Source organism: Dermacentor variabilis, chromosome 1 (assembly GCF_050947875.1).
Source record: "Dermacentor variabilis isolate Ectoservices chromosome 1, ASM5094787v1, whole genome shotgun sequence".
In the NCBI taxonomy this organism is placed as follows: Eukaryota; Metazoa; Arthropoda; class Arachnida; order Ixodida; family Ixodidae; genus Dermacentor; species Dermacentor variabilis.
The window spans coordinates 88139098-88162481 of NC_134568.1; the positions used below are offsets into that span (position 1 = coordinate 88139098).

General features: G+C 47.4%; 1 protein-coding gene across 4 annotated transcripts in view; it reads right to left on the bottom strand.

The window, feature by feature from the left end:
- poe (E3 ubiquitin-protein ligase-like protein poe) overlaps positions 1 to 23384 on the bottom strand; it is a 549114-nt gene that overhangs the window by 404966 nt on the left and 120764 nt on the right. For 3 of the 4 annotated variants that reach the window (XM_075691124.1, XM_075691117.1, XM_075691109.1), the window contains 3 exons: positions 11190 to 11405; positions 9111 to 9229; positions 8179 to 8271 (listed from right to left, as the gene is read on the bottom strand). In XM_075691124.1, the coding sequence (XP_075547239.1) occupies positions 8179 to 8271; positions 9111 to 9229; positions 11190 to 11405 (428 nt within the window). The remainder of the gene's footprint in view (positions 1 to 8178; positions 8272 to 9110; positions 9230 to 11189; positions 11406 to 23384) is intronic. The other variant, XM_075691133.1, reaches the window with a different exon arrangement.

Consider the following 23384-nt stretch of genomic DNA (forward strand, 5'->3'; position numbering starts at 1 on the left):
TTCAGTTATGAGCGCTGCCCTCTGCCGAAGGCTCAAGAAGGTACTGACACCCGCCGTGCTGGCCACTGTGGGAGTTGCCGATGGGAGTACTTCACCTGTCCTTGGAATGTGCACAGCACGTGTGACCATTGGGGGCCATTATACCGTTGTTCTATTTATCATCCTTGAACACTGTCCGCACTACCTAATTCTCGGCCTCGACTTCCTTTCGAAACACTCTGCCCAAATTGACTGCTCCGCAGGTGTTGTACAGTTGGATCTGCCGCTTCCTGCCGATGCAACAACTTGTGCTTCACACCGCTCATGTTCTGCTGAGTTTGCAAGGCTGTCTCCACAAGTGGCTACAAATGTCCTCCTGACGCCCTGTCCTCCCGTACCTGATGGCGAGTACGTCGTGTCGCCGCTTATTGACGTGGTTTTGTCGCGCAATATTGCCCTGCCGAGCACCTTAGTCCGGATCCGCGAAAACTGCACTCGCATGCCCATCCTCAATTTTGGATTTTCGTCGCATGTGCTGCCACACGGTATTGCCATAGCGCATATCACTCCTTTGAAAGAATTTGAGGTTTCTTCTTTGACCTCTGAATCCTTCCTCAGTACCAACGGACCTTTGTCACCCACTCCTCCGTACTCGACGCCTACGGACGATGTTTCTAAGATGATCACCCCTGACCTTCCTTCCGAGCAAACAGCAGCTCTTAGTCACCTCCTGTCATCTTATCGAGACATCTTTGATTTGGACGACCGTCCACTTGGCCAGACATCTGTTGTCACGCATCGCATCAACACCGGTGACGCCAGCCCCATTCATAGGTGGCCATATCGTGTCTCCGCAACAGAAAGGGCCATCATACAAAAAGAGGTAGACAGGATGATGGACAAGGACATCATTGAACCTTCAAGTAGCCCATGGGCATCACCAGTTGTCTTAGTAAAGAAGAAAGACAACTCGTGGGGCTTCTGCGTTGACTATCGTCACCTCAACAGAATAACAAAGAAGAATGTTTATTCCCTGCCTCGCACTGATGACGCTCTTGACTGCCTTCATGGATCCCAATACTTTTCATCAATCGACCTCCGCTCCGGCTATTGGCAGATTAGTGTCGATGAGATGGATCGCGAGAAAACCGCCTTCGTCACACCGGACAGTCTGTACCAATTTAAAGTCATGCCCTTTGGATTATGCAATGCGCCAGCTACATTTGAGCGCATGATGGACTCTCTCTTGCGCGGCTTGTAGTGGTCTACATGCCTCTGTTACCTCGACGGTGTGATTGTGTTTTCGCCGAACTTTGAGAGCCATCTGCGGTGCCTCACAACCATACTCTCAGTGTTTCGTGGGGCTGGCCTTCAGCTAAACTCCTCCAAGTGCCATTTCGGTCACCGTGAAATGAACATGCTTGGCCATCTCGTAAACGCCGCTGGGATCCAACCCGATCCACAGAAAGTTCACGCCGTGCGAAATTTTTTTGTACCTTGTTCAACAAACGATGTCCATAGTTTTCTGGGCTTATGCTCTTATTTCCAGCGATTTGTGAAAAATTTTGCCGACATAGCTCACCCTCTCACTGACCTTCTTAAGCTGTCTCTTTCTCTTGGGGACCACTGCAGGAGATAGTGTTCTCTACCCTGATTGAGCGGCTTACAACTTCCCCAATTCTGTCACACTTTGACCCTTCTGCGCCCACTGAAGTACGAACTGACGCGAGTGGTCATGACATCGGCGCTGTCCTCGCCCAGCGTCAACAGGGCCAAGACCATGTCATCGCTTACGCTAGCCGCCTTCTTTCCCCGCCCGAGCGAAATTACTCCATTACTGAGAGAGTATGTCTCGCGCTCGTGTGGGCGGTCGCGAAATTTCGGCCGTACCTTTTCGGTCGGAGCTTGTGCGTCGTAACTGATCATCCCGCCCTCTGCTGGCTCTCCTCTTTGAAGGACCCAACTGGATGACTTGCACGCTGGGCCTTGCGTCTACAAGAATATACATTTTCTATTATGTATAAGTCAGGGCGCCTGCATAAAGACGCTGACAGCCTGTCCCGCAATCCCGTGGATCAACCGGACGATACTGATGCAGACTCGGACATCAGTGTTCTATCCCTCTCCGGCTTCCTCCATATTGGCAACGAGCAGCGCAAAGATTCTGTTTTTCGAACACTTATGGAACGCTTAAGCTCCTCGCCCAATGACCCGTCCCTCCGGATGTTCACCTTGCGCGATGAAACGTTATACCGTCGTAGCGTTCGTCCCGACAGCGCGGAGCTCCTCCTAGTCGTTCCCAAGCACCTTCGACTAGCCGTGCTCCAGCAACTTCACGACGCTTCTACTGCTGGACATCTGGGCATCACTCGTACTTACGACCGCCTGCGGCGACACTTCTTCTGGCCCGACATTTATCGCTCTGTGCACCGTTATGTCGCTTCTTGCGACCTGTGTCAGCGCCGGAAGACACATGCTATGCCTCCCGCTGGTTTGCTGCAGCCAATTGATATCCCTACAGAGCCCTTCTTCCGTGTGGGCCTAGATCTCCTTGGCCCCTTTCCAATTTCCATCAAAGGAAACAAATGGATTGCTGTAGCAACTGATTATGCCACGAGATATGCCATTGCACGAGCGCTACCAACCAGCTGCGCTACAGATGTCACCGACTTCTTACTATACGACGTTATCCTGCACCACGGTGCCCCTCACCAGTTGCTGACGGATCGCGGCCGCTACTTTCTATCGAAGGTCGTCGACGATCTGCTCCGCTCCTGTTCTACAGAACACCAGATTGCTACCGCGTACCACCCTCAAACGAACGGCTGCACTGAGCAACTCAACCGCACGCTAACAGAAATGCTGGCCATGTACGTTCCCGACGATCACCACGACTGGGACGTCACTTTACCATACATCACTTTCGCATACAACTCGTCCCGTCATGACACTGCCAGATTTTCACCATTTTCCCTTATGTATGGCCGCGACCCCACCTTGCCCTTTGACACGTTGCTACCTTCCGCAGTACAATCACCCAGCAGTGGTTACGCTCGCGATGCTATTGACTTAGCCGCTCAGGCCCGAGAAGTCGCCCGTCATCGCCTCACAGTCTCGCAAGCTTCTCAAAACCGACGCTGCGACCTTCGGCACCGAGACTCCCATTTTTCACCTAGTTCCCTTGTCCTTCTCGGGACGCCTTCGCATCGCGTCGGCTTGTCGGAAAAACTACTTTCCCGTTATTCTGGTCCGTACCAGATCTTACGCCAACTGTCCGACGTGACATACGAGATCACCCCAGTCGGTCAGCCTTCAGTGCCTCCCAACGTCACCAGCGATGTTGTTCACGTCCCCAGGCTGAAGCCCTATGTCCCCCCATTAAGTGAGGCTCTATAACTTGCACCGGGACGGAGCTACTCCGCCGGGAGGGTGATGTTACGGTGAAGGGAAGGAAGGAGTTGGATTGGACGAGAGGAAGACTAAGTCTGGCAGTTGTCTGAACGCCATTAACCTCAGTTGTAAATATACTGTTACGCCCACAAAAGGGGTTACTTTGAAGCCGGGTAGAGTTAGATGGATGGCCTTGATCTGCTGAGCGCCTGTCAATATTGTCGATACTGTCGAAATGTGACGCTCTTACGTGCAAAGTGGGTTCACGCCTCAACAAACAGTAGGCGGAGGCACCGAAGAGTGGTGAACGAAGAAGACGACGTGGCTGGCTAGCTGAATATCGACAGGCGCTCAGCAGATCAAGGCCATCGCATCTAACTCTACCCGGCTTCAAAGTAACGCCTTTTGTGGGCGTAACAGAGTGGTGGAGGTATCTCTGTCGACATCGAAGATTGTCCAGCGACTTCACCTCCAACGGCCGCGCTGGCTAGTTTTCCGGAGGTGGCGATGGGTATCGACGACGCGGAGAGGGCAACCGGCTTACACGAGGAGCGGGTGGTGGTGTCAAGCTGCGATCGGATGATGGAGAATGGTTCTGCAGTGGCTCCGGGTGCTGGTGAGGCAAGCTTCCTAAATATGTGTGCGACGGCGAATATGTTTCGCCCAGAGGAGCGCGGTACCGCCTAGACATCGTTGATTGGTCGAACCTCGGTGGTTGGCGGCGATTGCAGTACCTGGCAATGTGACCCAAGTCGCCACAGCTATAACACACAGGTAAACGACGATCAATGAACTGCCCTTCGAAGCGCTCAGCCGTGGGGGGTCGTGTAGCAGAGCAAAGCGGCTGAGCCTGCTGCACAGGAGGAACGGTCGGTCTCCGTGCAAACCTGCTGGGGCGAGGGTGTTCTGCAGGTCGGTGTTCGGGCGTAAATGTGCCCTCACGTGGCCATGGAGCTCCTCTGTGGTTGACATTTGTGACACATACCGCCGGTTGCCAGGAAGAGCAGGGTGCGGCAGGCGCCATGTGTTGCGGGTAATAAGTATCAGGTATGACGTCGCGCGCAAGTTCCTGGTGCCGCAGCAGTTCTTCATGCACGATTTGCCGTATGGTAGACGAAAGATCGGCAGACGGGCTCTCATCGACGCTGGCAACGGTTGTCACATTCGCCAGGCGTCCAAATTTTGGCACAATGCGACGTGGTTTCAACGTCTCAAACGTACGGCAATGACGCACATCTGAGACGGAATCAACGTGTTCCCGGCTTATGAGGAAATTGTATACACCTTCGGCAATTCCTTTGAGGAGATGTCCGACACGGTCTTCCTCAGACATCTGCGAATTTACGATTTTGCACAGCTTGAGGATTTCCTCTATGTATATAGTGCATGTTTCTCCAGGAGCTTGAGCTCTTTAAGCTAGTGTTCTCTTGGCGAGTTTTTGTTTGGCGTAGGAGTCGCCAAAACACATCTTAATTTCCTCAACGAAGCGCTCCCACATTGTGAGTCTTCGTGGTTTTCATACCACATCAGCGCTGTCTCACTCAGAAAGAGTACGGCATATTCAAGCTGAGTGACAGAATCCCAACGGTTGTAGTGGCTCACCCTTGCGTAGTGCGTCAGCCACTCGTCGACGTCTTCGCCCACTTTTCCCGCGAACGAGCGTGGTTCCATGTAGTGCTGCAAAGGTCCAACTGGCACTGACCTTTGAGCAGGTGAAACTAGAGCTGGCATTTGTCCACCTCCGTCCTGAGCCATAGGGAAGGTCGTTGGCAAGAGACCGGCAAGACGACGGCTCCGGCGAAGTTCTAGATGTTGCGACTCCGTGGTACGTTGTGTCGTACCCCGCACCTCCACCGCTCTGTTACGCCCACAAAAGGCGTTACTTTGAAGCCGGGTAGAGTTAGATGCGATGGCCTTGATCTGCTGAGCGCCTGTCGATATTCAGCTAGCCAGCCACACGTCGTATTCTTCGTTCACCACTCTTCGGTGCCCCCGCATACTGTTTGTTGAGGCGTGAACCCGCTATGCACGTAAGAGCGTCACAATACATTATTTTACACTCCTGGGCCTGCTTTCTTCCTGCAACAATATTGTGCTGGAGCATAAAGAAATCAGATTCTCAGAGAAAACATATTGTCTGGACCCCGGGTCACCCGGGTCTAGGGGGTAATGAGGCCGTGAATGCAGCTGCCCGAGCCCGCATCTCCTGGGTAGACTCCGTGGACCAGGATGAGGGCCAGCTCCTCACCACATTTAGAAAAATTCTAGACTACTATAAAAAATAGTCATCATCGATACCCTATGCCCGCTAAGGCTTGGGAGGGCGAACAACACGTGCTCCTGAGACTTTTCACAAACACGATGTTATGCCTGGCTATTATGAAACACTTTGACCCTATGGTCACCTGGAGGTGCGAGCACTGTGGCATGGCAGCAGATACCTACCACGTGGTATAGGCCAGCGAAATTCAGCTTTAACCCCCAACCCCAACCTTACACGAGAGGACTGGGAGGTGGCCCTGCTTGGTTGCTCAGACCATCAAGCCCAAAGGGCCTTGGTCCAGAGAGCCAGGACTTCGAATAATGGGGACCCGGACTAGGGACACCACCTAGTATGTGGGTTCCCACTAGGGGTCCACACACCTCTTTATTGCAGAAAAAAAAAAGAAAAAAAAAGAAGAAAAAAAAAAAGCTTTTCGCCCCCACCACCACCACTTGGGATGACGCTATCGGGAAAAGCGCCAGTAGCAGGGAGCGAATGGAGCGAACTCCAATGCGTCACCGTAACTCGAGATTACGCAATTTCCAATACTAAACGCACGGTAAGCCAGCTTACATGGTGCCATGCCGTCTCGGCACACCCACTTTTTGCCTCTAAAGCAAGGCATGAAGCTTCGTATGCGCTCAGCCACACTTACAGCCATGCGCAACCATGGCCAAGATGCGTGCCAGAAATCGAAACTTGCAGCAACTTACCCCCCGCCCTCTCCACTCCCCCCTCCGCACGCGCTTGATCACATTACCATGAGCCCGCTCCCCTCCCCTCTTTCCCTCTGCTCGCGCGGGAAGACGGCATTCGTGAAGTCACCATTTTTCTTGTCTCACCCTCCCACACTTTCACTCACACCTAAAGTACACAGAGCGCGGGGTATGATAGGATCTTATCGCACTTGTACTTTATAAGGAACATGATGTGACTCCACTTCGTCGTTCTCATCGCGCAACACACGATTTGAGAGGTGTGTTTATATAAACACTATTATACTGAGGTTCTAAATACATGGTGTTCTATGGACAAAAGGTTATGAAAAGTTAAATACTTCATTATATCAAGAATTTCGTTATACACACGATACATGCGCAGTACAGCACTATACTTATGCATGGGATTTCCAAGGGGATGTTACAACTGTTCCGATATAGACAATAATTCTATATACCCAGGTTCTCCTGTATATTTCAAAATTTTTTTCATTGAAGACAAAGCGAAGCTATTTGAAGCAGCCACCCGCCGTGGTTGCTCAGTGGCTATGGTGTTAGGCTGCTGAGCACGAGGTCGCGGGATCGAATCCCGGCCACGGCGGCCGCATTTTGATGGGGGCGAAATGCGAAAACACCCGTGTACTTAGATTTAGGTGCACGTTAAAGAACCCCAGGTGGTTGAAATTTCCGGAGTCCCTCACTACGGCGTGCCTCATAATCAGAAAGTGGTTTTGGTACGTAAAACCCCATAAATTTTTTTTTATTTGATGCAGCTTTCAAAAACGAAAATTTTATTTAGCGTATTTACTCGAATCTTGCACACTTTTTTCCCGATAAAGCGGGTTCAAAAATTGCATGACCGTTAGAATCAAGTACAACCCTAAATCTGCATTACCATATTGTCATAGGCATTTCAAGATGACCGCCTTGTATGTGTTTCGAGCCTAACTGCCATAGCTTCCTCCATGTGCTGTAGTATGTGTGCTTAGTCCACTGTCTGTCTTCCAGTTTTCTACAGTTACTCTATCAGCATGTAAGTGCTGACTGCGAAGACACACCGAGTTCATCACGATGGTCCACTTTAAAGGAAAGTGATCATGTGTGTGGAGACCAATGGAAATCGGGCTGCATCATGGGTGTTCGGAGTTCCCAAAACTTGCATGCGGGACTGGTGCAAACAGGAGAGACATTTTACTCCAGCAGCTGCTGCGTATGGCACAGCTGCACGGGCCCTATCTTGAAAGCGATTTGCGATGGGGACAGAGTCCACCCATCTAGGCGTGCTGCACTGCGTTCTCGTTGCTTAGTTATTGAAGCGAGAGGCAGCACGAAGGTCAATTCCCTCACTCCCCTGTTTTGATAGCAAGTTACCGTGGTCATAGAGTGAGACGTGTTCATGTATGCTTGTGCACGAGTGACGACATGCTTAATTTCGTAAGTGGATGTTCACAAGTTTACACGGCTAATAAAACTACTATCCTTACTTCGTATCGCTGTCTACTAATTTGCTATCACAATCGATGCTTTGGCTTTCAGGCGAAAGTACAACTTTTCTATTCATTGCAACTTTAGTGCATTGTAAGTAAATGTGTTTTTCTAAATGAGAGTTTTATTTCTGCTTGAACGTGTGAGGTGCGCGGTACTATAAAGGACTTTTTTTTTGCGACTAAAATGGGTGCACATTACAACCGAAGGCACATTAGAATTGAGTAAACATGGTAGTGCCCATTACAGTGGAGCTACATTAGATATGCCTATCCTACTTGAACAGCCCAATTTTCCTTCCAATCTCTAGGCAGAGTTTAAGCATAGCACACCAATACTTGCCTGTGCCAGCACTGACAATGTACGCCAGTAGATCTGCAATGGCCATTCTTTCTGAATCCACGGGTTGATATTTAGATGAGTCAACAAGCCATCCTATGTACAGAAAAAAAAAAAAGTATTTAAGCAAACACAAGCAAGCCATTATGATGAAGCAAAAAGCTATTAAACATGCCAAATTTCACGTTAGGTATAAAACACATGAAGTTATTTGTTAAATATTAAATTTTTCAATACTTACAGTATCAATGATTTGTAGTTACTTTGCCTAGACTTTCTTTCAAGATGTCAGAGAAAAATACAATAGACTGTTTAAAATGAAGATGGGACCTTATAAATTGGTTCTTGCTTTATGCCTTGTATATTGCCATGAATTGCATCTATGAGAAGCTAAACAGGGGTGCGATCGGAGATCGTCGTTCGAAACGTGTGTTCAGTTTACGTTCAGTTTCGCCTCATGCGATTGGCCTAAGCCATGCCAATGGGCGTGGCTGACGACGTCGGCACGGCCTAGGCCAATTGAGTGAGGAGAAACTGAATGTGCCTTTCTAACAACGATCTCCGATCACACCCCAGAAGTCTTAAAAAATTGTTCAGTTTATTCATGGGTACAGCTTACCAGAATTGGCTTTATTTGAAATGGTGGCCAGTTCAAACTAGAATTGAGACAGGCACATATCGATAACATGTCAAATTTTATACTGGCCTACTTGCGTCAATTATAGAAGCCACTAAAGGGTGCTCATGCTCCAACTAGACTCATGGCAAAGTGCACATTCTGACATACTGTTCTTCCTTCATTGCTTGTATTGGCCTGGCTTGCTCAATTTCACAAGTGCCATGCTATGCTATCTTGCCAGCAATTTGCAGCCATAGGAAAAAGCTTACTTACAGTATCATTTATGTAAAACCCAGCAACAAACTTTACAGTTTACCTGGTAGATATCATCCAACAAACCAGTGGCCAATACATTGTGGATGAACCTGGCCAGTGCTCTGGAGAAGTCCTCATACAGTTGGCCCAGAGACGCTCCAAACAAAAGACCAATTGTGCCTGCACAATGCAACACGTATTACAGTTGGGATTTGTTATACTTTTTGGTAAAACATGTAGATGACATGGTACAAAGCCTTACTCAATTGCTCTAATGTGTGGAGACTTGCTTCCAAGTACCGTATTTAATCAAACTTAAGCCGATTTTTTTTTATTTTTCCAAGAAGACTGAGTGAGAACTCACAGGGGGCTCTGCTTAGAATTGAGGTTGCAGTTAAAGGCTTCAACTAAGCATAAGCATTCTCGCTGCCTTCAAGTGGGGACACACCCCACGAAAGTGGACTTTTGGACCGTCGGCTCAATTTTAATAAAAACTGGTTACTTTTGAAATTATTCATCAGCCTTAGCACAGATTGTAGCATAGCCATGGCGTGCTCGCAGTAATGCCATACCAGTGAAGCATCAGCGTAGTCAGTAGAACAAAATGAACCTTTATTCAAAGGTGTAGAGCGCATTTATAAGTAGCCGAGTGGTAGGAAGATAGGAAGGAGCACGTGTTAGTAGTGATAGTCCAAACTCTGAAGGATCGCCAGATGAGGTGCGCGCACTTCGAAAACATGTGAAGTTGCAGCATTCCTTCCTCCTCAGAAATGAAAGTGTTGCACTGGCTTGCGTTTTCTCGTTGAGCGTCTCAGAGTTTGTTGGGCGACACCTGTATGCAACGGGCCACCGGAATATCTGGTGCCGCAAAATCTGGAAAACGGGTGCCATTTGGAATGCGCCGAGCAGTTATGCCTTCATCCGGGTTCACCGTTTATGGATGCTGTAGTTGTGTTGCTTGGTCTGGCTCACTGCGATGTGTGGTGGTTGTAGCTACTGTCGGTTTATCCCCTGGTGCTTCTTGTCGCGGGTGGACCTGGTCTACGTGCCGCTGGACGACTCCGTCTGATGTTTCCACTGTCACAATTCTCGCTCCCGACGTCGCCTTCACATGACCGGGCATCCGCTTGCTCCCCACACCGTAATTGCGGGCATACACATCACTTCCAGGTAGCGGCAGCCAGTCATCTTGGTACTCTTTCGGTCCTGGAAGTGCTGGAGGAAAGCATGTGCCCAAGCGTAAGCGTATTTGATAAACCAAAAGTAGCTCTGCTGCGGATTTAACCGATTTTCGCGGAGTCCTCCGGTAGTTAAAAAGCAACCGTACTAAGTTCTCTTCCAGTTTTCCTTTCGTCATTTTTCGAAGGCGATCTTTTATAGTTCGCACTGCCCTTTACGCCGCACCATTAGACTGGGGATGGTATGGAGCGCATCGAAGGTGCACAATGTTGTTGTTTGCCAAGAACAACGCGAAGTCTTGACTGGCAAACGGGGTCCCGTTGTCAGAAATGATCGTGCGCGGTATTCCAAACCTGCTGAAAATGCCACGCAGACAGTTAATGGTAGTCTGCGTTGAGGCATGCGACAAAGGTATTGCTTCGAGCCATTTGGTGCGTGCGTCGACTACTACGAGTATCATTTTTCCGCAGATCGGACCCGCGTAGTCAATGTGAATATGGGACCACCTTTCGCCTGTTTCAGGCCAGTTAACGACGGGAGCTGCAGTTGGCATTGGCAGATTTTGTACACAGTTCTGGCACTGTGCAGACACGTCTTCAATATTTTTGTCAAGGCCTGGCCACCAGAACAAAGAACGTGCGACAGACTTCATTGCCGGTGAACCCTGGTGCGTTTCATGTAGAAGATGCAGCACTCGCTCCCTAGCTTCGGTCGGTATTATGACCCAATTACCCCAGTACACCAGTTCATGTGCTACGGATAGTTCGAGCTTACGGTCATAAAACGGCAGTACGGCCCGGGCCATTCCGTTTGCATTTCTGGGCCACCCATGTAATATGTAGTAATATGTACCGTTTGACCTCGACCAGGACAGGGTCAAAAGCCGTTAATGCCTTCAGCTCACGCGTTATGGCACCATTGTTCAGCTGGTTTAGCGACAGCACATATTTGGGCGGCTCACCATCGTCGTCAGATTCCGGAGATCTCTGCGGAAGTCGGCTCAGGGCGTCAGCATTCAGCTTCTGTCGTCCTGGTGCGTACTGTAGCTGGTAGCGGTTGGTCCCCAGGTGGAGTTCCCAATGTTGCATCAGTGCGGCGGCCATTGTGGACATCTGCTTGTCCGATCTCAACGGGCCCAACAATGGCTGGTGGTCAGTCACCAAGGTAAATTCCCGACCTAGAAGGTAGTCACGGAATTTCGTGATGCCGAATACCAGTACCAGTGCCTCTCATCGAGCTGCAAATAGTTGCGCTCCGCCTGCGTTAATGTTCACGAGCAGAAACCGATGGGCCTGTGAACGTTACTGGTCGTGTGAAACAAGACAGCTCCCACACTGTACGGAGACACGTCACATTCAAGTTTAAGTTCCTTCGAAGGGTCGAAATGAACAAAAACCTTGGCTGTTTTAAATCAAACGCGAGCTCTTGAGGCTGTTTCCATTGCCAACATGCATTCTTTTCAAGCAGTTGATACAATGGACCAAGTCTGGTTGACATGTTCGGCAGAAACCTCGCGTAAAAAGTAATCACACCCAAAAACGAACGTAGCTCGCTGACATTACACGGGCTCGGTGCCCGCACGATAGCGTCAAGGTTTTTCTCTGTCGGATGAAGCCCATCACGATCGATTCGATGGCCTAGATAAGTTACTGCCGGGCTGCGCAAGTTGCATTTATCGAACCTTAGCTTTACACCGCACTCTCGGAAGCGCTCTAAGACGTTTTTCAGCCTTTCACCGCCGTCACTCGCTTTTTCGGAAATGAGCACATCGTCAAGATAAGCCTGTGCTCCTGGAAGGCCAGCCAATACCTCATCCATTTTTCTTTGGAATATCGCGGGCGCAGAGGCTATACCGAAAGGAAGTCGATTGTAGCAAAATAGCCCTTTTGGCGTATTAATGACGCAAACTTTCTTCATGTTATCGTCTAGCGCCACTTGATTGTATGCATCCTGTAAATCCAGAGTGCTGAAATAGACCCCATCATGTAATCGGGCAAACATATCCTCAATGATTGGCAATGGGTATTGCTCAGTTGCACATGCTGGATTTACTGTGGCCTTGAAATCACCGCAGATTCTTACTGCGCTGTCTTAAGAACTACGACTATCGGCGTTGCCCATTCAGAGTGTGCCACCGGCGACAGCACGCCCAGAGAAACTAAATGGAATAGTTCGAGTGACACTCGCTCGCGTAGCGCGTATGGAATGGGTTTGGCCTTACAGAACTTGGGTACGGCGCCTTTCTTGATGTGCAGGCTGGCTGGGAGACCCTGGATTAGCTCCAGTTCCTCGGAGAACACGTCATGGTAGTCACTGAATATGCTGTTCACGCTGGATTCGCTCGATTCATTTGTTGCCGCCGAGTCTTCTACAAAACTAACTACTGGAGCACCTGCGCTGTTCAGCTGCTGGATTAAATCGCGACCGCAGAGGCTTGGTCCCGCACAGTCTAACAAAGTCACAGGGTGTCTACCAAGTTGACATTTCCAAATTCCCTGAATGCCTTTGCGAAATTCCCTGAGTGATGCAGAACTATGTTTTATGGCAAGACGGGCTGGAACCATATCGCCCGATGCTGTCACTCTTTTGTAAGCATATGAAAAAAAAATTTTTTAGAGAACCGACTTAATCCACTTTGAATACTAAGGAGTAGTGTTTATGTTATTCAAAAAAAAAAGAATAGAAGGGAGGGGTTAGTAAAATGCACAGCAAATAAAATGTCTTCGAAGGAAATTGCAAATCGAGTCAGACATTCTCAAACACAAATAAAAAGGAGATGCATACAGAAGCAAATATTTTCGAATATGAGCTATTTATACCAACTGATAGCAAGCTCAGTGGTACGAGGCACAAATTTTGTCACAATTGAGAGTCTCTCTCAACAGCTCGTAAGCCAACCTCAACCGTCCTGACACTCTCAGCCCACGCACGATGCCTCAGTGTTGTGTTTCATTGCTTTAAAGAATTTATTTTGGTTTGTATAAGGGACACTTGCATCTCGACGTCAGCCAATAGTGTTTTTTGTGCTCAGGCTCCTTCAAAGAAGCACTCGCATACTTCATTCCCCGTTCATTCCTCAAAGCGTCGGTCCTTTCTGTTCTCGTTCTCCTTCTGTCGCGCGTTCGCACTACGGACCATTTGAAGCATACTCTTGGTCAGTTTACAGTCAACGTCCAATTTTTCGGACCCCCTAGGGCCCGCGAAAACTTCCGAAAAATCAGGCAGTCCAAAAAAATAAATGCATTTCTTTTACTGCTCTTAAGGGCTCAAATTGACACAGACACGTCTGGAAAAGCTCTGAATGCCTGTCAGTACACCTATTAGGCATAGCGGTGCTCCTAGTGTGACAGGAGAGGGCTGGTGCACGCGTGTAAAATTAAGGAATACATACTGTGTCCCGTGACAATTGCCCCTTTCTACGCTTGTTAAGCTTCACCGCAATACTTTTGCTAATGCTTCATTGCGTAACACAACTGTACTAAGGCGAAACTAACTTTCAGGAACCAGCACTATGGAATGCGCCGTGCTTTCCGAGCTTCGAAGCCAAAATTATTGCTGACAGCGGAGAAATGAAGAAACATGGCACCAAACGGCAAGAAGCTTAATAGCGAACATCGAAGCAGCTAGGCGTAGCGTTGCCGCAGTGGTGGCTACGGCTTCCAGCGGATCTGCGTGCAATAGCGCCGGTTCGAGGCGGCGAGGTAATCAAAATGGCAGCGGTGGTGGCTTTGATTAATGCTGTTTCTGACCTGCGGTCACGCAGAACGTCCGGAAAATCGGACGGCAAAGAGTTCTTGGGTCCAAAATTTCAAATGTTCTGATACATTGACTCTATGGGGTACGTGGTGGTGCCGCGAAGCTATAGAGGCTAGAAGGTTATCCTAGTGTCGTGAAGGCGCGTGCCGACGTGAAATACTTTGCTATGCTCCGGCAGATGGCGCCAGCGCTCGCTGGCGGGTTGTTCTTGCGGGCTCCGGCGCGCTTTGCAGCGGGCGCTCGCAAGTGACCGGCGCTTTCCGCCGATTTGCAAGTTCAGAAAACAGGCACGCAATAATCTATGAGGGCTAGTCAACCTTACAGTATTGGCCAGTACGCTTATCGTGACGAGCGGTGAAATAAAACTTCGTTTTGGGCTAGTTCACCCATAGCTGGTTATGATATGGCAGCGTAAGAGATGAAGACACACAGAAACTAGACGGTGCACTTGTCATGTGTTTCTATGTGCCTTGTCTTCGTCCCTGTTGTGCTGCCATTTTAACCAGAGTGACGGAAGCTACGCAAGCGGCCGTAATAAAATGGGGTTGGTATATTTTTTTTTTCTACGGGATAAGCGACACTAATCAGCCCACAAGCGTGGAGAGAAAATGGAATGCATTCCGTTTTTCTTGTGCATATAGTTTATTGCAGCTTTACAAAATTGCACACTATGGTCCGCAAAAACGCTGTATGGGGAGCGCTTTCAAAACCTGTTACAAGCTTTTTTTTTTTATTGCACAACAAAGGTAGGTATGTACAAAAGCAGGGAGCATTCTCGCGACTGTCATTCTACTGGCATCGCCTCATTTTCAGGAGCTTCTGTTTTTCTCTTTGAGTGCTTCGTTCCATGTTCTTTGCTTTTGCAAAGAAGTGCAGCCTCGTCAGTGCATAGAACTTTATTATGTTTGTTGTCAAACACCGCCCATGCTCACTGCAACCCACTTCTTTAAGCTTCGCTCCCTGAAGGAAATGCAAAAAGCAGACCATGCTTTCAGCATGAAGCTGATTCCTGCTGAAATACAGAGTAAATGTGTCCTCAACTTTACAAACAAGCTCCTCAACAGCTTTGGAAGGGTAGATCAAGCCCCCATGATCAAACTGCCTGGTTAGTATAGAATTTACATCAGAATCTGCTTGTAGGGGCAAAATACAAAGGCAAGAGGCACACTCTGGGCATGGAAATTTTTTTAAAGACTTTCTGACAACATAGCCGGCTATATAATATACTAATCTACTGTCACTGTGCTTTTCGACACAGTTGTCATGATCAAACTGCTTGCCTTGTGTTTTCAACACAGATTCTGCACACTCCAAATTGCCATAATTTAATAGCTCATCAATAATTTCTGTTAGGTGGTCAGCCTTTCCTTTTCCAACGTCTCTCTTGATGTTCCTTGCCCAGGCCTTCAAGCGAACAGGGTCGGATGGAGTGCGGAACAACGACACCTTTTCTATAGACTACTTGTAACCGCCCTTACAAAGGGGAACAAAACATGTCCTCTCTTTTTTTTTGAAGGCATTATCACAGAAGTTCAACGTCGCATCGCACCAAGCCGTGGCACTACGGTCTCAACGAAAATAAAGGCTGCAACAAAGTGAACACGTCGTTACACGTGCTACCAAAAACTGACGACGACTTGTGTCTGCATTCCTTCGGCTGGCGTCGGTAACCCGCCACAGGAGCGCAGCGCCCTCTTCGAACTACCCCGCCAAGCATCCAAACTTGTTTCTCCGGCGCTTCGGGAAAGGGCGCCCGCTCCCGACACTAGGATAACCTTCTAGCCTCTATAGCGAAGCCGTCCAAATTATCGGGAATCCGGAAAGTCAGTCGTTGACTCTACACTGGCAACTCCTCCAGCCGACGACAGGGCGTCAAAGACGATTCGTTATGACTCCTGTCTGTTACTCGAGCCAGCATTACCGCAACTTTCGACCCTTTCAATAAAATTAAAGCTAATTTTCCCTGATAGAGGCACAAAATCCCCGAGTTTTCCCTGAGTTTTTCCAGACTACAAAAAATCTCTGAGAATTCCCGGTTTTCCCGGTTGGAAGACACCCTTAATCAGCGCACACTCCACTGTAACTCCTTTATGAAAAACCTGGAGCGCAAGCTCCCCAAGTACTGGAAGGCGTCCTATGTAGCAGGATAAATTGAGACTGGACGGTTTCAGTTTCGGCCATTGCTCACGGTGCTTATAATACAGTCGACGTGGGATGACACAAACGGCCTACCCGGTATCGACTTCCATGCTCAGCTGCACATCGCACCAAGCAAACATTCAGCGGATCGGCGGTTCCAGACAGCTTTTTCGTTGTGATACCAAAGTTCAAATGTGGGCGGCTTCGTATTCCTCGTCGGCTGAGGCTTCCGTCCCCAAGAGGGTGTTAGTTTGTGCCGTCCTTGCAATGCCTTGTTCTCGAGCCCCACGACTTCGACATTTCTTTGCAAGGTGACCACATCGTCCACAGCGGTAACAGCGAGCGTTAGACCAGGGGCAACATGCGTCATTATGTTTTGTACTACTGCACCTTGCGCATTCTTGACGTGCGGTAGCCCTCCTCTCATCCACCAGAGTTTCTTTCTGATACGCCTGTACCTTTAACGCGGGTGTTGTTGCCGGTCCGATCATCTCTTTTACATCACCTGACCATATACCACAAACAATGTGATCTCATAGCATGCGATCCAAAGCACTGCCAAAATTGCAATTGTCAGCTATTCGGCGAATGTCTACCAGGAATTCATTAATAGGCTCGCCTTCCGCTTGGCAACGACTGAAGAACTTGTAGCCTTCGGTGATTTCGTGTCTCTTGGGACTGTAGTGCTCACTCAAAACTTCGACGACTTCTTCATACGTCAACGCATTTGGCTTGCGCGGGAGCCACCTTCCTTGCCAGCACTTGGATCGTATGCGTATTTAACGCAGCAACAAGCAATGCTCTTTTCTTAGTCGAGTCTTCAATCGCATTCGCTTCAAAGTATGCTTCTACTTTAATAAGGTACGGCTTACACTTATCTTTGCCTTCTTCGAAGTCAGGAAGTAGGTGAGCCATGATGGCGTTGGTTCCTCGGTTCTGCGTGGGTTCTGGTTCAATGTCGACTTTCACTGCACGGGCGATGTCCATCCTCGTCGCCACTGTAGGATAGCCATGGCGTGCTCGCAGTAACGCCATACCAGTGAAGCATCAGCGTAGTCAGTAGAACAAAATGAGCCTTTATTCAAAGGTGTAGAGCGTATTTATAAGTAGCCGAGTGGTAGGAAGATAGGAAGGAGCACGTGTTAGTAGTGATAGTCCGAACTCTGAAGGATCACCAGATGAGGCGATAACAGGTGCGCGCACTTCGAAAACACGTGAAGTTGCAACACAGATCCTATTGCACCCTTGATGGTTATAGAAAAGAGGAAAGCAAGCTTTACAATGATGATAGCCATTTCATGCTAAGCATTTCCTTGCGCTGCGAATGCACTCTCGAAATGGTGGTCAAGGGCAAATTTTTTTATCAGAGGCATCACCATCTAAAAATATGAATCATCCCTTTATTACTGTGCAGACATGGCTGAAATTTTGCTGGCACCTTCGTATTGTCTAAGAAACCAAAGCTGCAGGAAAGAACACATTTTTGGGAGCAAAAATTTAAATTGTTTGCCCTGTGTCCCACCTTTCCAATCCGTTTGAGGGCTGTGGCTGTCACTATACTAAAAGGCTGACTGAGATACAGTATGCACCCGCTGAACGTGGCCTGTACCTAACCACCAACCACTCCTCGTTAAACATATGTGGTGAACAGGATAGTGGTTTGTGGAAAAACATGGCTGCTATACTGACCTCATGACCTTCTGTAAAGTGCTGCATTACAAAAGCAATGCAGAGAACTGAGGGCAGCTCATTGTGCAAGTAATGAGGTGACAAGCAATCAGCTGAATATGTTAATGACAATGGTGAGTGAGCTTGTATCATTAAGCGAGCGTTAACTGTGTCATGCGCAATCCCCTAAAACATTATTGACTGCCATGGAACAGGTAAGAATATACAGCATCTCAGTTTTGTTCCTACTTCAATTCTCTTACACACATGAAAATTTTTGCAGCTTCTGATTTCTGGATATTGCGTTTGAGGTCAAATTAGATTTGAGTAAATATGGTACTTCCAATGCATTATACAACTGGTGTCTATGGATGCAGGCCTAATACTGCCTAGTGACTGAAGGTTTCTTTCAAATGTGGCATGAATGACAGCACTACCTTTGATGTCTTAGTACCCAACATGGTGATCAGTTCAGAAGAAGGGACAGGAGATATACAAGCAAGACAAATGCACTATTAACTCGTTTTTATTCAGGCAGTACAGCAAAAATATAACGCACAGATGACATGCTTACAGACAGTGTAGTGTCCCTTTATACTTTATCACTCCAAATAAAAAACAGTTAATATAAGCCGAATCTGTCTAGTATGTATGTATATATCTTTAGCCCATTGTCCGCATTTTTGGCATTTTAATTGAAACCAACCAGTCCAGCTTTGAACTCTTGTGCTTCGCACACAACTGCCCACTTTCCGTGTCCAAAGATGCACGCATTTAAATTGTGTGTGGAAAATAACCTGTGCAATGCAGCTTTTGGGCATCCACTAGTGAAGCACAGCATACCATGTGCCACCACTGCTCTCATTACATCTTGCACCACATCAAGAATGCATTGAACACATCGTTGAGACACCAGTGCTGAACACAGTGGTTCACTTTAAACTCTGTGATAAACTTCTCACTGCTCTGGCACTGAAAACTTGGCAGCTTTCTGTTCCTGGGCTCACAGTTTACAATGACTATCTTCACAATCCATGCTTTTTGCCCAAGCAAAATTAACCCATGTAATCCTGAATGTCATGTTTCACGATTGACCAGTGTCTCGCATGTCAATCAGTCTGATGTAGTATAGTTGACTTCGGTTAATTCGGCCTTGATGGGACGGATGAAATTGGTCAAATTATCTGGCGGGTCGAATTAAACAAGATGCAGAAAAAACATCAAAACATACCTCTGATTCATTTGAAAGTATTAGCTCGATTCTAACATGCCCCTGAATCAAATCCCTATTGTGAAACCCAGTAACCAGTGTCTAGTGCGATGCCGGATTATGGGCCAAGTTCCGCGCACTGGATGTAGAGGTGCTGGGCAGGAGCGGCATACTGAGAGACGCTGGGTACTAATGCGAAAAGCAGCTCTAGAGCGCGAAATATGCGGTTGCCTAGCCACCATACATATCCTTTTGAACACAGAAGGCAACAGAGAGCATTTTAGTGCAGTAAAAAAATAAGAAGAAAGTAAAAATAAAAATGTGTGGACTAGCATTCGATCTTCTGACCCACAAATCCCAAGCCCAGCACTTTACCACTACGCCACTCCAGCACATGGAAATGTGTGGATAATTTGCCATGTTAAAATTCAGGTGCAGTTTAAGTTTCACAGAGACACGTCTCGCACAGACAAGTTGATGCGCTATCGCCCCGCAACTAAAGCTTATGCTTGTATCAGAAAGAAAAAGTAGTTGTCCGTATTCAGCAGTATGCTTGAAAGTGGAACAGCACTGATTTCCTTTGCGATTGGTATTGGTATTTTAACTCCGAAAAAGTCGTAAATGAACCACTGACCCGGGATGCTGTGTGGGCTGTTACAGCCGATTTTGATAGCAGTTTCTTGTTCTTCGCGCAAGGAATATGAAACATTTTCTTATTTGAATGTTGCAATTCAATCAACATGTCTGCCTAGTCACATATCTTCGTCAGAGGAGCGTAGGCTATAGTGCTGCCAGCCTTCAGCAGCAGCACATATACGTATGTTCATAATGGGCCGATAGCGTGTAGACGGACTCTGCAGATACGCTAGGCCTAAGCTTTGGAGGAAGGAATCAATCTTGGTGCGGGTACTTGGCGAATGCTAAAATGTGTGTATTTGAGCCTCAGAACCTTTTATCTATCATTTCTTTAGTACACTAGGGAAAGTTGAAGTGCACGAATCGCCTCAGCTTTGTTATCAGTGCGATAATATCAGTAGCACTAGGCACTATAGCAGTAGGCTTCGAACTCGGGGTCTGTTAGAACGCGCCCGAACAACTTCTGGTTTTCATGTAGACTCCATAACACTATGACAATGGCGAAAACTCACAGTCATCGGTTACATACACACTACTAAAAAATGAGGCATCCTCTGTGTTTGCGCGGTTACATTAAAAAATGTGTCCGCCCAGTCAAAAGGAAATATGAAAAAATGAAAGTGATCTTCAGTGTTAAATATGCATGCATAAACACGGCAGCTCACACAACTTTATTCCAAGCTGCGACACGAAACAGACTTTTATGACCCCAAGATATAGCGTTATTTAGGACAAGAGAGTAGTATCTAGCGATTAAATTGTATAAAACATTTAATATTCAACAGCACCTATACTCCTCGCGTACTGGAACCAGTGCGGCACAAATGCAACCAGCGCAGTTTCCAGTGCGAGCCAGCGAACTGCAGCGAGGACCAGCACGTGTAGAGCACAAACCAGTGTGACCCAGTGTCATGGCAGTGAAACCAGCGTCTTGTCCAGTGTGACCAAGCTCTTATACAACGTTCTCACTGGTGTCCCAGTGACTCCCAGTGAACGCCAGCACCCCTAGTGAGTTCTAGTGTCAAAAAATGCATTGGTTTCACACTGGATGGTACTGGAAGATGCTGGTTTTTGCAATAGGAATGTGCGCCCACTTTCTACGTGTCCAAAGTAGAACTAACATAAAGATAACATCAAAGCTCCTAAATGAACTAGAAATTTTGTGCGCATCCGATTTATTTATCTCTTTAAGAAGAAAAATGGGCAGGGGTTTAATACGTGTTCCACAGTGGCAGCCGGTTTTGTAATGCCAGCTTCACCGCACGGGTCTTTATTTTTAAGTCCGCTTCGCCGCAATAGTGCCGTGTGAGGCGACAAAGCATGCAGACATTGTTCTCGACCTAATTTTCTTGGACAAAAAAAAAAAAATGTGCATCAGAATCTGGCAAATACTGTAATCATACAATTGTGAGCTACTGTTATTGCTTGAAAATTGTCCTAGGGCAGGCTAAAAATAGGCGTTTTCGATGGGAGATGTTTGACATGTTTTTCAATGCATTCACTGTCCCCTAATGTTTGCAAAGATTGATGCTGCAAATAAAGGTCGGATTGGAGTCACCATAGTGGTTAGGTGTGTGTGTGTGTGCACGCTGACTAGACAATTTCTAATTATCCAGCGGATAATTTTAGAATCAAAATAACGAATGTTTTAGCCCACAGAAATGCATGGGCGCTGGGCCAGGACCTTCGTTTGGGACTCAATTAACTGGAGTAAAATGAACAGGGGAGGTATTCTGTAAGAATCCACCTAGTGGACTGTCCATTTCAGCTGCTGCTGATTGGCTGGCATCGCTTGTCTCCTCCTCCCTCGTACTGCTGCATCCAATCAGCAGCGGCCGAAATGAACAGTCCACTAGGTGGACCATTACAGAATCCCCCCCCCCCCCAGATGCCTACTGTAAGTCCCAGGCCACAACGTGGTGCCAAAAATTGTAAAGCAGTCTTGTCAGTCAAAAAATAAATTCTATTCTATCCCATCAAGTACTTCATGTTCCACATGCAATAAGCCTAGATTATAGGCTTTTCCACAGCAACTTCACTGAAAATGTAGTGTCTACCTTATGTTCTCTCTTTTCCCAGTGGCTCCTGTTGCACCATGTCAAATTCAGAGTGTCGAATGAGCAAAATAAAAGGAACGATTTCGCAGCTCAGAAGATAGCTTCGAAGTCAACAATAAGTCACCAGTGAAATTTGTTTGGGACATTTTTGTTTTTAAACTTCTTAGGTTGAGTCTGGCTTTTATATTGCAGTGTAATCACTGTCTCACTCAAGTGGTTTGGACTAGACCTATCTATGATGTAACAGAGTGCTACTGTGGTAACCTCAAAGGGCCCCTCACCAGGTCTGGCCATTTTGAGCTGACAAGCACAGAGCATAGATTGAGCGATAATGAACGTGCCTGCAAAGCATTACATCACTACGCGCCACGGAAAGATCTGAAATTTCAAACTGAATGCCATTTTTCCTTCTCCTCATGGCCGCCACGCTCCAAGCTGGAGGATGATGTACTCGCATCCCTGCGCCTACGTACTCGAGTCCGCAGTGTGACGTCGGTCGTGGTGACATGTGACTTCGAGAATTATTCAAGACAACATCTGTTATCTGTGTGATCTGTTGCTTGAATTGACAAATTGACGTTTAGAAAAATAATAAAACACACAAACGTAATGTCTGCATGTTTTTGTTTTACTTTGCACCGAAGCAAGAGAGATGTACTTCCGCTTCATCTGCTTGTTCCCACGGTCATGCGGTCACATGCATAGGTAGCAAAACTATGCCATTTTCTACCGTGCTCACGCGTGATCATGTTCTGCGATCCGCTTGTTCTGCCTCAGTATTTGTGTAGCATCGAATTATAGCGCTAGTCCTGTTTCCTTGTGCACAGCGGGCAAAATCGTGCGCTGCACGAATGAGACAACAGCTCGCAGGCGAAGCCATCAGCGAAAATGCGTAGCGCCGAAAAAAAAAAAAAAAACGAACAAAAAAGAAGGCGGGGCCTGTAATGTATGCGTCCCGCGATCCTCGAGGTCTGGTATGGGAGAATGCAGGGAAAGAATTTCACTTGCAAAGGCTAGACGGGGCAAGTGGAGAGAGCGTCTTGCTTGGCAGTGGAGCTCACCTGCTGAAATCATGGATCCGTGGCACTGAAATATTTCTATCTCAACTATTAATGAGCCGATTTGAAAAATTTTTGCCGCAGAAAGCTCCCTAGAGGACACATAACTTCCAGCGTATAACCAAAATTTGCTATGGGGTCTGGTTAGGGGGCCTTTAAGGTGGTATGGCTACCAGTCTTTCATTATTGAATTTTCTCTGGCTTACCAAGTCCTTGCTCATAGCAAGACTGACCTTCTTGGTGCTCCAGAAATGTAAACAACCAATTTAGTTTAACTTAAACCCCCTTGAGACACTGTGTGCACAATTGTGCATGCCAAGATAGTGCATCAAAAGCAATAGCACTGATGAAACTAATGAAATTCAAAGGCGTCGCAAACATCTTGAAACAGTTCTCATTGGACCTGTGTTGCAATTTTGAATATGAGTAAGGTGCTTTAGTAAAACAAGTTTAAACGTAAACGTCTGGGTGCCTGCTCTCAGTAACAGCATGTTATCATATCCCTTGTTTTTCACAATTTTTAACATCCAGCATACATTTAAAGTAGGTGGATGGGTGCTTTCCAAGTATGCTACACATGAAAAAGTTGATGTTCTCATATCTAACATTCCTGTAACGAGTTCTTGCATCTG